This window comes from Carcharhinus amblyrhynchos, chromosome 18 (genome assembly GCF_965287045.1).
Source record: "Carcharhinus amblyrhynchos chromosome 18, sCarAmb.v2.hapA, whole genome shotgun sequence".
Taxonomy (NCBI): Eukaryota; Metazoa; Chordata; class Chondrichthyes; order Carcharhiniformes; family Carcharhinidae; genus Carcharhinus; species Carcharhinus amblyrhynchos.
Window position 1 is genome coordinate 15810677 of NC_137341.1, and position 16207 is coordinate 15826883.

Here is a 16207-nt window from a genome sequence, read left to right on the forward strand (position 1 = left end):
GCTGGATGGATTTGCACCATTAATGATCATTAAACACACAATTATTTTAACAGCATTTGGGCCATTATGTTCCGGGGTGGGGACTGGTTGTGGATAATCTGAGGATACAGCAGGTGCTTTGCAACTCCTTGCCAACCTGATATATACCTGATGTTGATGGAGTGAGCCAGTCACAGGCACACAGCCGTAAACAGCTGACAACAGCCATCTCCCATTTTTAATCGTAGTTACATTTATAAAGCAAAATCCTGGCCCTGTTACAGATCTACCCACATGATCAGTCAAACTGTGTTCCTTTCAGCCTCTCAATGAAAGCATTCCTCAAAAGTAATTTAGGGAAAGAAATTACCCTCACAAAATCCTGGAAACTGCAGGCTGGAGATTTTCAAATGTTGGTAGAGGTTGTGTCCACCTGTCCTAATCTACAGACGTTGCTCCTTTATTTATTTGTGTCACAAGTAGGCTTACAACTGCAATGAAGTTACTGTGAAAATCCCCTAGTCGTCACATTCTGGTCGGATACACTGCCAATGCATCTAACTAGCACGTCTTTCAGACTGTGGGAGGAAACTGGGGAGCAGCCAGAGGAAACCCATGCAGACACGGGGAGAATGTGCAGACTCTGGACAGGCAGTGACCCAAGCTGGGAATCGAACCCACGTCCCTGGCACTGTGAGGCAACAGTGCTAACCACTGTGCCTCCATACTGCACTGGAGGAATATGTGTTTGGATCACACACCAAGAGGATAGTATTATTGTTTTTGTATTGTATAGCAAAACAGTCCTGTTGTCCCTTTATTCACATTCATGTTGTTTCTGCCTTTGTGAAGCAAATATGGTGTTCAACATCCTGAGTCTATGTAACTGGAGTTAGCATATGTAAAAGTCTGTACATTCTGGGTGTTCTTTTCCCTGCTTGTCAGAACAGTGGGAAATTTTTCCATTTCGGAAAGCTGGTGTCAGTGAGCAGAATCTTGTGCCTTCCCTTGGCAGGATTGATGGGAAGTTTAATCGGGTGTGTGCGATGGGAGGTCACCTCTCCATCTCTAACCCTATTAAGTCCAGGCTAGGAAGGCTCCTGAATGGTATTCCCGGCCCATCACCCCTTAAGTAGACAATTAATACCCACTCAAGAGACTGCTCTTGCCGCCACTGGTATTAACCCAGAGGCAGGGCGAGAGACTCGGCACGCGAGGAACAAAACAAGCAAATCCTGCATGCATTCGCACGTGGGTGCCAGGTTGGGTAGGGAGGGTGGGGGGGGGTCCTGGTTCAAAAGCACCCAGTGACTGATTGGGGGATCTGGCATCAGGAAGGAGAGAAACCCCAGCGAGGCACATCTGTAGACCCCTTCCCTCACCCTACGTCTCCCATCCCACCATCCCCCACTTGTGCTTGGGTCCATCCTCGATCTGAGGGCTTGGTCTGTGCAGTACCGGAAACAGCCACCACCGCTCTAGTGGCACTGCTGAGCACAGAACAGCTGCAGCCGCTAATTGGCCGCTGCCCACTTGCCCTCAATTTTGAGGTTGGCAGGGAGTACTCAGGGTGGAGGGTGTGGGTAGGAGGGGAGCCTGGCAGAGAGAAGGTCATTGGCTTTAGGTAGGAAGTTGGGGGACAGGTCACCTCTCTCAAGGTCCCCTTTATCCCATTCAAGTTTTGCCCCTATGCTAATCTCCCTCCCCCAAGGCCTCTCCATCTTGACCTCTCTCCACCCACCTTGAGCCCCACCTCCCCTCCTCAACGTGTGCCTCTCCCTGCATGTACCTGGATCCTGGGGCTGAGAAACTGCTTGTGGTCCCAGTCCTGGCCATGCCTCTGCCAGCCAATCAGATTGGCTAGAAGTCCTCGGAGGCAGAACATCCAGCTGAGTGACCCGTCCCAAACCAATGGAACGCCACCATCCGAAAAATGCTCCGAGTGGCACAAGATGCCCCCAAAGGAGGCGTAATGGGGCTCTTGCCAGCTCTCCTGCCACCATCTCCACAAGATTCTGCCAGCTTGCTAACTTCCAGTTTAGGTGTAGCATGGGGTGAATGGGAAGTAAATCTTCCTCCACTCTACCCAAAAAAGGACCCTTTCTGTTCCTTTGAAAGAATGCCCTCTAACGGCAGCTGTGTTTTAGTTTCTGCCCATGCTAAGATTGACCACACAGATTTCTGATCAATTCTGTATCAATTCCCAAGCCTTGAGGTTGACCAAGTGTTAGGTTAGTAATAACTCTCAAGGTGGTGAAGGCGCTTCACTTATCTCAGCCAGAATTAAGCTCACATGTTGGAGGTGAAAAGACAGTTTTACCGCATTGCGCCCTTCAGCTGTAGAGCATCACACTGCATAATCAGTTGTAAAATGAAATATACACTGTCCAGCTTTAACATTGATTCTGACTCACGGCCCACACACAAAAAATGTAAATGTGAAGCCAATGATCTCTTACCGTAAGATGCACCTTGCAAAATCTTTTGCAAACAGACTCAAGCAACCTAGTGGGGCTGACTTGATTCATGACACTTAGACCATCTTAAATGAAATGGGGGCCACTTACTTTTAGTGGGAAGTACAACCCCTCCCATATGTACATTTAAAAGAGTTCCCAAACTCTCAAAAGTCCACGCCTTCCCTCTTTTACCAAAGAACGACTGTACACAAATACACAGGTATCTTAAATAAACATTGAGGACCACCAAGATTTGCAGTAAACACTCATACTTAGCCCAATGCGAGCTCTGTGCCTTTAAAATATTTTCCGAGCCCTCTCAACAAGCACTTGGTCAAATATCAAGCAATGGAGAGAGCTTCGTCAGAACTCACGAGTGTCACTGTGCGTGACCGGGGCACCCTCTCTAAATCTGACTCGTTTGCATGCAGCCATTCGGTTCGGCCAGTCTCTGCGTCATGCAGGTGTCCGGAAATCGACTCTTTTCCTGCTTTTGCTCCGTCGTGTCCTCGACCCCGTTGGACTTGCACGAGCACAGGACCTTCTGGAAACTCTTTTTGAAGGTGTCCGACAGGAAGCCGTAGAGCACGGGGTTGGCGCAGCTGTTGGCGTAGGAGAGGACCACCACAAAGAAATATATTCCCACCGACACTGGCTCCTCCGGCAAGGTAGAAATCAAATTAATAATGTTGAGGATGTAAAACGGCAGCCAGCAAATTACAAATACAACCACAATGACAATCACCATCCTGGTGACCTTCCTCTCGGACTTCCTCCGTTTGGTGGATCCCACACGTAAACCAGATGATTTGACTTTGATTATAATCAGTAGGTAACAGAGGCATATTATTAACAGAGGGCCAAAGAAGCCCAGCACTGCTGTATATATGATAAAGGCTGCGGACCAGACTGACTTGGGCTCAGGCCAGTTGATGTTGCATGTGTTCATCTCCGCGACGTCGGAGTATATGATAATCGGGAGAATGACCACGATGGACGATATCCACACCGAGGCGTTGATCATCTTGGCGACCTGAGGCCTGCGCCATTTGGTGGACCTGATGGGGTGAACCACTGCCAGGTACCGATCGATGCTCATCACGGTCAGGCAGAAGATGCTAGTGAACTGGTTGATGCCGTCCACGGTCAGCACCAATCTGCACATAAAGGACCCAAACGGCCAGTAGCTCAAGGCATTCTGGGCGGCAATGAATGGCAGGCCAAGCATAAAGAGTTCGTCTGCCACGGCGAGGTTCAGGATATAAATATTGGTCACTGTCTTCATCTTGGCATAGCACACGATAACATAGATGACAAGAGTATTCCCACTGAGTCCTATTGCACAAACAATGAAATAAATTACGGGAAGCACAATGGTGCTGACGCTGGACATAAATGGAATTCCACTGGTCCAGTTACTGGATTCATTATTATACGATGATACATTGATTTTCTCTGTGCTCGGTTCCCAAACAGGGACAGTGGATATCTTCAGAGGCTCCATCCCTTGCAGTGTAGTCCTCATTGTCTCGCTCTGTACAAAACTGTACTCATTTTGTCCAATGTGTCCCTGGGAAAAGAATTGAAGAAAACTTTGAAGGCGTGATCATTTTTTTTCTTCCTCTCTACCCTACTCCCTCCTGTAGCGGGGCAGGGGAGAGTCCAGAACGGGGTGGGGGGCTGTGTAACCTTACAAGTAAGAACACATCTTCACACAAAGGCTGTTGGAACTGTTAAAACTCTCTTCCCTGAAGGCTCTGGAGGCTGGCATTGAGAATTTTAAAACGGAGAGTGATCGATTTCTGTTAGGCAAGCTATTAATGGTTACAGAACCACGGCAGGTGGAATTAAGATACAGAGTCATGATCTAATCGGCTGACAGAGTGACCTATGTAACAATTTTCCATTTGTTAAATGTTAACCTGACGTGTGTTAAATTCAATCCATACAGGATGTTAATTCAGGATGCAGGACAAAGATGGCAAAGCTCCACTGATCTATGTCAAATCTCCCTCGTGTTCAAAATACACAATGCCTTTTGTTTTAATGTTGTAATCTTCTGGTGATCTAAACCCTGGGAAAGGAAAGGTGATTTGTGACAGAGAGAGGCAGAGACTGAGAGGGAGAGGCTGTTCGGGAATGGCTCTTGCTCAGAAATAAGAATCCAGTCAAGTAATTGATTGTGAAACACAGGCAGTTAGACTCACTGTGCCAGCAGCAGAGGTCTCTACGCTTACTACACTGTCAGTTAAGTCTTTATATTCTGCGCTGTGCTCCAAGTTACATTCTATTTATTCTCACAGCTTATGCAGCTTCTCTGAAGAACCCCGGACTTACCCATTTTACGAGGTTGCGCGTGTGTTTTTTTTTATTCATTCGTGGATGTTGCTGGCTGGCTAGCAGTTATTGCCCATCCCGAGTTGCCCTTGACTTTGTAACGATTGATACAACTGAATGTCTCACTAGGCCATTTCAGAGGGTAGCTGAGAATCAACCACATTGCTGTGGCTCAGGAGTCACATGTAGGCCAGGCCAGGTAAGGAGGGCAGATTTCCTTCCCTAAAGGACATTAGCGAACCAAATGGGTTTTTCTGACAATCAACAATGGTTTCATGGTCATTGGTAGATTCTTAATTCCAGATAATTTTTATTGAATTCAAGTTCCACCATCTGCAGGATTCAAACCTGAGTCCCCAGAACATTAATTGAGTTTCTGAATTAATAGTCTAGTGGGCCATCACCACCGTGTTGGAATGGGCAATCTCATGAGCCATGGCACAATGGATGTGCCTCAGATCTAAGCTTGTACACTGTGAGGTCAGGCTCCATGCCACAGCACGTGGGTACAAAGCAGAATAGTTATGTACAGGTGCCATCCTTCAGACGAGTTAAAGCGAGGCTCTGTTTGTTTCCTTGGCTGAATGTACAAGATCCCATGGATCAAACCAGCACACAAGTGTAGTTGGAGCCTGTACTGGGAGTCGACCAGCAGAGGGAAGTGGACAGAGACTCCTTGGAACCCAGTTTCCATTGCCTGGGTCCAGAAGTTTAAAGTTTATTTCTTAGTGTCACAAGTAGACTTATACAAGCACTGCAATGAAGTTACTGTAAAAATCCCCTAGTTACCACACACTGGCACCTGTTTGGGTACACTGACAGAGAATTTAGCACGACCGATGCACCTAACCTTTCAGACTGCGGGAGGAAATCCACGCAGACATGGGGAGAATGTGCAGACTCCACACAGACAGTGACCAAAGCCAGGAATTGAACCCAGGTCCTTGGTGTTATGATGCAGCAGTGCTAACCACTGTGCCTCCCCAGAATTGATAGGAACCTCAAACCACAGATACCAAACGTATGGTACTGATCTGGCGCTGAAACCAGTGAATTTAAGATGGGTAACAATTCCCACTGAGGAATTAATGATTCCGACATTGATTTAATTTTCAATAAATTAGAAGTCACCACGAAGAATCTCTGAAGGCAGCAATAATGTAATCTGATCATTAGTTTGTTTTTCCACTCATAACATTATTTTAATCAGGAAAAAGCTTTATGCATAATTCAATAAATGTAGCAAGTCTGTATGATTATCAATGGGCCTGTCAAAAACAAAGGGTGAAGCAGATGTAATAGTTTTACAGCCACTTCAAAAGCAGGCCAATCATCTGAACTTCACATCTCATCTTCCACCTGTTGGCTCCTGTCCCATTCCCACCTCGGCTCCTGATACACTATAAAAACACAAGTTTGCTCCACATTGCTGTCAGGTCTCTAACGCAACAGTGGAACAGTTTTAACCTCACCCTTCTGAAAGGCAGCAGACAATATTTACCAGGAGAATAAGAGGGGATGAGGGACTTCAGTCATACGCAGAGAGCGGAGAAGTGGAGAGATGGCTTTTCCAAGAGCAGGGGAGGTTTGAGGGGAGACTTTTCTCACAGGCTTGTGTTTCAGTTTAAGTTGTTTAAGAGGAGCTGAGGCGAAGCTTCTGTGTATAGTGAGTTGTTAGTTTTGTAATGCAACACCTAACAGGATGATAGAAACAGATATAGTAATAACGTTCAGCAGGGAATTGGATGTAGATACTTGAAGGAAAATGATTTGCAAGAATATGAGGATAGATCTGAGGAGATGAACTCTTTCAAAGAGTCAACGTAATCTCAATGGATTATTCTATAAGACATAGGAGCAGAATTAGGCCACTCAGCCCATCAAGCCTGCTCTGCCATTAAATCATGGCTGATATTTTTCTCATCCCCATTCTCCTGCCATTTCCCCAGAACACCTGATCCCCTTATTAATCAAGAACCTATTTATCTCTATCTTCAAGACACTCAGTGACCTGGCCTCCACAACCTTCTGCGGCAAAGAGTTCCACAGATTCCCCACTCTCTGGCTGAAGAAATTCGTCCTCATCTCTGTTTTAAAGGATCGTCCCTTTAGCCTGAGGTTGCGGCCCCTGGTTCTAGTTTTTCCTACAAGTGGAAACATCCTCTCCACATCCACCCTATCCAGGCCTCGCAATATCCTGTAAGTTTCAATAAGATCCCCCCCTCGTTCTTCTGTGCTCTACCATTCCAGGAGTCTATAACTGATTGCCATCAGATTTCCATTGACACCGGTTCTGTCCTTTGGATGAAATGTTATAATTGAGACCGGTCTGCCCTGTCAGAAAGGTCCCATTGTGCTATTTTGCAGAAGATGAGGGGAGTTCTCCCCGGTGTCCTGACTGATACTCGCCTCTCAGCCAATAATACTAAAACATGTGATTCGCTCATTGCCTCACTGCTACTTCTAGGACTTATTGCAGATTTTGTCTCACATCTCTGAAGTGAGACAGGAACCCACAATCCTCTAGCTCAGGGGCAACCAACTTAACCATAGTTGGCAGTTAATAAGCTATCAGACTTACTGGATAAGCAGTGGGAGGTTTCCTGAAGCTCTGTAAAGGTTACCTGTGTGGGCTGTATCAGCTGGTTAAATGCCTACATTCTTGGGGGTCACTTACATTTCTGTCTTTGCCAACCTGCACTTTAGCTGTCTGGAGCTTTACGAATGGTGTTTGTCACAGAATTCCATAAAATCCCTGCAGTGCAGAAGGAGGCCATTTGGCCAAACAAATCACTGACTCTCTGACAAAGTATCTTGCCCAAGCCTTCTTATCCGCTCTATCCTTGCAGCTGCACACATTTTCCATGGCTAATCTATCTCACTTACACATCTTGGGGCACTAAGGGGCATTTTTATACCATGGATAATTCATCTACCTGCGCACCTTTGGACTGTGGGAGGAAACCGGAGCACCCAGAGGAAACCCATACAGATACAGGGAGAATGTGCAAACTCCACACAGTCACCCAAGGCTAGTATTGAACCTGGGTCCTTAATGCTGTAAGGCAGCAGTGTTAACCACTGTGCCATCCTCAAACAGACATCAGGTTAATTGTGGGAACTTAGCGTCAACTCCAAATCTCCATATGTAGATATTGTTCCGTAGCTATATTTGTAAGTATTTCAGAGATTCCGTCTTTCAGTTGAGACTTTAAACCATGCATTATCTAAAGTAAAGTTTATTTATTGGTCACAAGTAGGCTTACATTAACACTGCAATGAAATTACTGTGAAAATCCTCTAGTCTTCACACTCCGGCGCCTGTTCGGGCACACTGACGGAGAATTTAGCATGGCCAATGCACCTAACTAGCATGTCTTTTGGACTGTGGGAGGAAACCGTAGCACCCGGAGGAAACTTATGCAGACAAAGGAAGAACGTGCAAACTCCACACAGACAGTGACCTGAGCCAGGAATCGAGCCCGCGTCCTTGGCACTGTGAGGCAGCAGTACTAACTACTGTGCCAAAAAAGATCTGATGGCACTACCTCAAATAACTCAAATAGTGTTCTCTGTAGTGTGCTGGCCATTAAGTATCTCGGTCCCAACATAATTCAAACAGATGACCTGGTTATTATCAAATTGCTGCTTTTAGAAGCTCGCTGTGTGCACATTGTCTGCTCTTACAACAATATATGTTATTTCAAATCCAAACCTACAAATGTCATGGATTCCTCCAAGAACACATGGACAATAATCACAGACTTCTTGACTCTAAGCCTGATCCAGTGACTAAAGAGAGCTGTCAAAACTGGTTACGCACAATGAAGTGCTAAATGCAATTGTTGCTATTGTCCTTCAATAGTTTAGGCTGGTAGAATCTACATTGTTACCAAGAACAGACTGTTAATTGCCTTCCATTGTGTATCAATGGACACTCATCGTGTTACTGAAACGCTTTGCTACCTTTTGGAGTCTCTTTAATGACAAAATCACTGCTTGTTTTTGATGCAGAACACACTAGCAACAGGGCTGCTGGCCTCTTTTCTCCCTCTCTTCAGCTGAAGTAAGTTTGAGTCCAGTTTGCTTATATCAGACTGCAGGAACAGACAGAGAAATTCGAAAGGAGGCTTTGATCTCCACAGCAGCACTGCAATAAAGAAAAACAAGGGCTGAAACTTTAAACTTTCAGCAGCTGAGATCCAAAGCTACAGCAAAACCAGCCAGCCATGTACAACAAATTAATGCTTTATATCTTTGCCTTCTCTGACTGAATCTTGATTTGGCCAAAAGTTAACCTCCTTTACTCTGTAACTTGTATTTTTGCATGTGTGTGTATGTGTGTGCGTACATGTTCTTGATTAACAAGATAGATTCGCGATTAATAAGGGATTGGGGTTATGGGAATAAGGCAGGAGAATGGGAATGAGAAAAATATCAACCATGATTGAATGCTGGGGCAGATTCGATGGGCCAAGTGGCCTAATTCTGCTCCTATGTCTTATGATTTTATGTGTATGTGTATATGTGCATGTGTGGATATATGTGTATACATGTGTGTATGTGAATGCATGTGTACATGCGTGTATGTATGTGCATGTATATATGTGTATGTATGTGTATAAGTGTGTGTATGTGTATAAGTGTGTGTATGTGTATAAGTGTGTGTATGTATATATATATATATATGTGTGTGTGTTGTGACCGAACTTTTTAAAATCCTTCAGCTGGGTGGTCTTTAGCACAATAAAAACTGACCACTTGCCTGTTGAAACTCAGGAAAACCTGTCTGCCTGAGTTCTTTGTGTATAATTCGGTACATACACTGGCTTGGTGCATTCATGTTTTTACATTGCAAAACTTGTTACGATCAAACGAGGGGTGTGGGAAAGAGGGGGAAATCCTTCCATTCACCCTCATCTAATTGTAACAACTTTAAAAGGACTAAGTTGGATATAAATGTAAACTCTTTCTCTGAAAGGTGGTGATATTAAGATACTACTATTGGCCTCAGTATTGAGGAGGGGACAATTAAACAGGGATCCTGCTCTGGTTTGATGGACAATGAGTTCTTTGTGGAAGAGGATTAGACTTGCCTATGGCGTACATTGCAAACCAATCAACACTCATTGTCAAAGGATAGGCACTTGGGTTAGTGGCTGGCTACTGGTGTTCATGGAAAGGAAACAAAAGCAAGAGCTTGCTAAGGCTCCTGCTCTGAACAAGACCACAAGAAACTACAAAGGGCCGTGAACGAAGCCCAGTCCCTCATGCAAACAAGCCTCCCATCCGTTGACACTGTCTACACTTCCTGCTATCTTAGGAAAAGCAGCCAGCATTATCAAGGACCCCACACAGCCCCAACATTCTCTCTTACACCTACTTCCATCAGGGAAAGGGACAAAAGTCTGAGGTCACATACCAAATGACTCAAAAACTGCTTCTTCCCTGCTGCCATCAGATTTTTGAATGGATCTACCTTACATTACGCTGATCTTTCTCTACACGCTAGCTATGACACAATTCCTGGCTTGGGTCACTGTCTGTGTGGAGTTTGCACATTCTCCCTGTGTCTGTGTGGGTTTCCTCCGGGTGCTCCGGTTTCCTCCCACAGTTCAAAGATGTGTGAGTTAGATTGATTGGCCATGCTAAATTGCCCCTTAGTAGCCCGGGATGCATAGGTTAAAGGGATTAGTGGGGTAAATATGTGGGGTTAGGGGGATAGGGTCTAGGTAGGATTATTGTTGGTACAAACTCAATGGGCCGAATGGCCTTTTTCTGCACTGATTCTGATTCGATTCTATGATTCTATGATATTCTGTACTCTCTCCTTTCCTTCTCCTCTACGTACTCTAAGAACGATATGCTTTGTCTGTGTAGTGTGCAAGAAACAATACTTTTCACCATGTCCCAATACAGATGACAATAATAAAAGTAATCAAAGATAAATCACTTCCCTTCCTAACAGGCAGCCTACCTTTAATGCTGTTCCACCCAATGCTAACCCACTAAACTTGAAATAAAAGCATGAGGAAAGGTAACTCTAATTTTCACTCTGAGCATCAGATGAATAGGAAGAAAGATAGTAACTGATAATGCCTGGAAAGAAATTGAAGAATATGAAGCAAATTGAAAGCAATTTTGACACTGTCGATGAAAATGAGATGTGGCTGTATTAACATTATCCATTTTAATCTATTACCTAAAGGTACATTGTTCCATTATTACTAGGAGGCATAGGGCCCGATTCTACCATCAAGTTGCACCCATTTTCTGGCACAAAAACTTGGTAAAGTTGGGCATGAGGCAAGTAGTGCAATTCACACCCACCTCTGTGCCGGTTCCCCCTTTATCAATTGCTGAAAATGGCTGCAGTCGGCACAGTGCCCGAAATGGGCACGATGTCAATTTAAATGCATTTGTATGCGGTTAAATTGACTTAACGGGCTGCATGTCCAAACTTACCGGCACTTCCCCCTTCACCGCTGCGTTCGCCCATCCAGGTTTGGCGCAAAACAGACATGGTTCGCAAAGGACTGTCTTGGGCGCTCCGGCTAGTGATGAAGTTCAGAGCTTCCGGCGACTCTCTGACTCAGATCGGTGGTGGGGAGGGGACAGGTCAGGTGGCTCTCTGGTGGTGAAGCAGGGGCAAGGGGTCTGCCGCCACTCTATGAGCGATCGGTTGGTGGGGGTGGGGGGGGTTCTGCTGCCACTCTGCATGTGATTGTTGGGGGAGGGGAGGAGGGTCCACTGCCACTCTGTATGTGATTGGTGGGAGGGAAAGGGGGCAGTGGGGCCTGATCGGTCTGGATAACGCGGGGGTGGGGGGGAGCTAAGTTACGTTCTGGGGGACAGGGGGAGGCATTATCCGGCCCAGGAGCGATGTGACAGGGGAGCATTTTTCTACTTTTGTTACTGCGCATGCACAGTTGGAGACACCTATCGGAGCTGCAGGGTTTCAGGCACGTTAAGCCTAGTCCATGGACTTGTGCAGCACAATTCAGGATCACTGATATTTTTTCAAGCAGAGTGCATATGGGGGAGACAGAGAACAGTCTAAAAGTTGGATCTGAAATACTCTCAGTTTCAAGTCCACCCAGCACTTAGAATCAAAATGAGGCATATAGTGATGGTAAGACCAGTAGGACACGTTCCATGCTACACATGCAGTCCGATGCAAATATGACAGATGAATAAAAGCATTAGAACATCAAATATCAGTATTACAAAAGCTTTACTTTCATCAAACCATTTTCTCTCCCTCATTTTATTTTTCAATTTAATAAAAGTATTACAGAGATGAATGTCTAATCATTTTCTCACATACCAGGGATTGATGTAAAATTCATGAGTGTACTTTACACTTGGAGAAGTACTCAGGAACTTTCACCTCTGAATCCTTTATCAAATCAAACCCAAGCTAATGGGAGGAAATTACCCTCTCTCTGCTGACCTGAGTGTCACAAGCAAATTGAGCTTGGCAATTTTTTGGCCAAATTCCCAAAGTGCCTGTGCCCAGCGCACAAAGATTTCCCTTAACATTGACACCTGTCACTAGTCTTGTGTATGCCCATTTCTCATGCTGTATTCCTGGAATCCAGCCTTGGCACCATTGGTAGCTCTCTTGCCCAAGTCGGAAAGGTAGGGGTTCAAGTCCCACTCTAGAGATTTGAGTAGATAATCTAGGCTAACACTTCAGCGGAGTGCTGATGCAGTACTGCACTGTGAGAGGTGACATCTTTCAGGAGAGAGGTTATACTGCCTGCTTTCTGTTTACTTCTGATGAAAGGTCATCAGCCTGAAACTCTGGAAACCTCGTTGCTCTGTCCACCAATCCCTCCTGATCTGCTGCATAGAATCATAGAATCCCTACAGTGCACAAAGACCTTTTGAGCCTGCATCGACAATAATCCCACCCAGGCCCTATCCGCATAACCCCATGTATTTACCCTGCTACTCCCCCGACACTAAGGGGCAATTGGCTAATCAACCTAACCCACACATCTTTGGAGCGTGGGAGGAAACAGGAGCACCCAGAGGAAACCCACGCAGACATGGGGAGAATGTGCAAACTCCACATAGTCACCCAAGGTCAGAATTGAACCCAGGTCCCTGGCGCTGTGAGGCAGCAGTGTGCCACCGTGCATTTTTCCAACATTTTCTGTTTCAAATGCATTGACTAGATTTGTACACTGTTAAGTATTGAAGATCCGAGGGTGATCTAAATCAGGCGTTTATGATGAATGAGGGGATTGATTGGGAGAGAAATGATTTCCTCTGAGAGTGGAGCCTAAGACAACGTTAAAATAAAAATCATGACTTGAAGCGATAGTGTCAGAAAGCATTTCTTCACACAGCAGTTAGTGGAAATCTGAAACTGTCTCCCCCAAAAAAGCTGCTGAGTGTCGGGCGGGTCAACTGAAAATTTCAAAGCCAAGGTTGATGTATTTTTGTTACACAAGAGATTGAAGGGATTTGGAGCCAAAGTGGGTAAACAGACTTCTAAAACAGATCAGCCAAGATCTAAGTGAATGGCAGAACTGCATGACTGAGTCTGGGAGGTCCTCCTATAGAGGATAAATGGATGTCTCATGTTTCTATGCTCCTGTATCTTGGATCAGTTGGATCTGAATCCAGGCTGTTACAGTGCAGTACCGAGGGAGTACAGAACCATCACAGGTAACTCTTTGGGATGAAACATTGAAACACAGCCCACTATCCGCCCTTTCAGGTGGATGTCCGAAATTTCACAGCACTATTTGAAAAAGGTATAGGGCAGTTCCCTGCAATGTCCTTGTCAGCCTTATCCCTTAATCAATATCACCAAAACAAACTACCTGGTTATTGATCACATTTGTGGGATTGTACAGTGGCTGCCATATTTTCCTTCTGATAAACAATAAGTTCACTTTGAATTTGTTCAATGGATTTTAAACACTTGGAGATGTCCTGAGGTCATGAAAGACAATGAATAAGAGCTTTTTATTGCTTTAGTTGATCAAAGATGAAAATAGAGATGCTAACATAATTCCCAATGTTGCCCTGTATTCCCTGCTGCTTTCAGTCCAGCCCCCAGCCTGCATTTATTACAGATCCCAGTCCTAATAGGAGCGTGCATTCCTTGCTGATCCCAATCCCCACATGGATCTGCATTCCCAATGATCCCAATCCCCACACAGACCTGCATTCCCAATGATCCCAATCCCACACAGATCTGCATTCCCAATGATCCCAATCCCACACAGATCTACATTCCCAATGATCCCAATCCCCACACAGACCTGCATTCCCAACGATCCCAATCCCCACATGGATCTGCATTCCCAATGATCCCAATCCCCACATGGTCTACATTCCAAATGATCCCAATCCCCACACAGATCTGCATTCCCAATGATCCCAATCCCCACATGGACCTGCATTCCCAATAATCCGAACACAGACCTTGCTGATCCCAATCCCAACAAGAGACCAGCATTCCCTATTGATCCCAATCGCAACACAGACCTGCATTCCTGCTGATCCCAATCCAATGCAGACCTGCATTCACAATTATCCCAATCCCAACATGGTCTTGCATTCCCAATGATCCCAACCCCAATGCGTTCCTTATGATTCCAATCCCCACAGGGACTTGCATTCTCAATGAGCTCAATCCCAACAAGCTCAATCCCAACTGACCTACATTCCCAATGATCCCAATCCCCACACAGATCTGCATTCTCAATGATCCCAATCCCAGCAGGGAGCTGCATTCCCAACGATCTTAATCCCAGCAGGGAGCTGCATTCCCAATGATCCCAATCCCAGCAGGGAGCTGCATTCCCAACGATCCCAATCCCAGCAGGGAGCTGCATTCCCAACGATCCCAATCCCAGCAGGGAGCTGCATTCCCAGCGATCTCAATCCCAGCAGGGAGCTGCATTCCCAATGATCCCAATCACAGCAGGGAGCTGCATTCCCAATGATCCCAATCCCAGCAGGGAGCTGTATTCCCTGTTGATCCCATTCCCAGCATGGACCTGTATCCCTGCTGATGCCAGTGCAGAGCCCGCGCTGCAGTCGCCGGTGACCTGATCCGCGTTCCCTTCTCACTCATTCATTCTCAGTGCTCCCGGACTCACTTCGCTCTCCACACTGAAGTAAGGAAGCGGGTGGTGTTAGCACGGGGAGCCTGCCTTCCTGCAGCGAGTTCAGCGGGCTGCTGCCATTCCTCAGACCGGCATTAACCCTACTGCAGTCGCTGAACGCCGGGACTGCAGAAACACCAGCTTCAGCTCAGTGAAGGCAGCATTGCCGGCTTGTTCAGATGTACCGTCAGCGCTACAATCCCCATCCGCTACAGCGCTCTCCCTGGGAACCGAGACTGAGTTATCCAACTTTCCAAAGCTTTTCCTTGTTTACCTACCGCCTTTAGTTCCAATCACCTTGCAAATGTAATCCGATTGGGATGTAATCTCTGTCCTTTCCATATAATAGGAAAAACAGTGGTCAAATAAGGCGGAATTTGACTGCAAATCCAGCCAACAATTGTAATTTACAGGTGCGGTACAAACTAGCGTCTGATCTGAAGGAAACTTGCTCCTGAACTATCTCCAGCAAGAACATCTACCACCCACCGACCCCACCGCCCCCCCCCCCCCCCCAAAACAGCCAGCTCACCATTCGGCTAAAATGATAAAATGGCACAGGAGGAGGTCATTCGGCCCAACGCGTCTGTACTGGCTCTTTACAGGAGATTCCAAGCAGCCTCCCTCTCCCGTGCCTCTCTCCCAACCCTCACCCTTCAAGGATTTTTAAAAATCCCCGCCTCCCCCCCCCCTCCTTTTGCAACAGTTATTAAACGGGGCACCGTTTAACCACAACAATATTTCTGATTCTCTGTGGATCCCACCAGAACCTGTCAGTTTTAAAGCAGGGACAACCGCCCTGTGATTTTAATATCGCACGCAGCTTGTTTTTTTTTGGTCATTTCAATTTCTTAAACGAAGACATCTTCATGAACCTGCGCGAGTGTTTTTACCTGCTGGGATATCTTCAACATTTCTGCCATCCACTCCTGGAGGTTGAAGAAGGATCCAACGAGGATAAAGGAGTCCGAGGAAAGTGTGAAGAGGAACGGGTTTTCAATGAGTTCTGAATGTTAAACTAGTCCGAGCAAGGTGGTCCAGGGCAGTGTGTGTGTGTGTGTGTGTGAGAGAGAGGCGGATCCTAGTGGCTGATGAGACAGGGAACAGGAGTTGTGGCGCCTCTCTGCTGGTCTTTAGACCCCTCTATTCAAAGCGAACTTGCAGCGTGTCTGTGCTTTCTGAGTGACAGTGAGAGAGAGAGTGGTTCTGTGTCGACAGTGATGTGTTGCTGCTGGAAGGAGGGAGGAAGGGGGGGGGAGGAATCGAGCTTGAGATCAGCATTCACTCCCCTCCCCAAACAAA

General features: G+C 46.1%; 1 protein-coding gene across 1 annotated transcript; it reads right to left on the bottom strand.

The window, feature by feature from the left end:
* Positions 1-2844: 2844 nt before the first annotated feature.
* On the bottom strand, positions 2845-15824 carry LOC145354655 (somatostatin receptor type 5-like). Its single transcript, XM_080206087.1, has 2 exons — positions 15799-15824; positions 2845-4008 (listed from the first exon to the last, which is right to left on the bottom strand). Exons 1-2 carry the CDS (start codon positions 15817-15819, stop codon positions 2845-2847), a joined length of 1185 nt encoding a protein of 394 aa, XP_080062213.1. The 5' UTR covers positions 15820-15824.
* Positions 15825-16207: the final 383 nt, after the last annotated feature.

Bases quoted from the DNA above. Each gene is read 5' to 3' on its own strand.
- LOC145354655 (XM_080206087.1), bottom strand. From the start codon at position 15,819: ATGTTGAAGATATCCCAGCAG. The intron at 4,009-15,798 runs GTAAAAACACTC...TTCTTTTCCCAG, and splicing joins TGTTGAAGATATCCCAGCAG to GGACACATTGGACAAAATGA.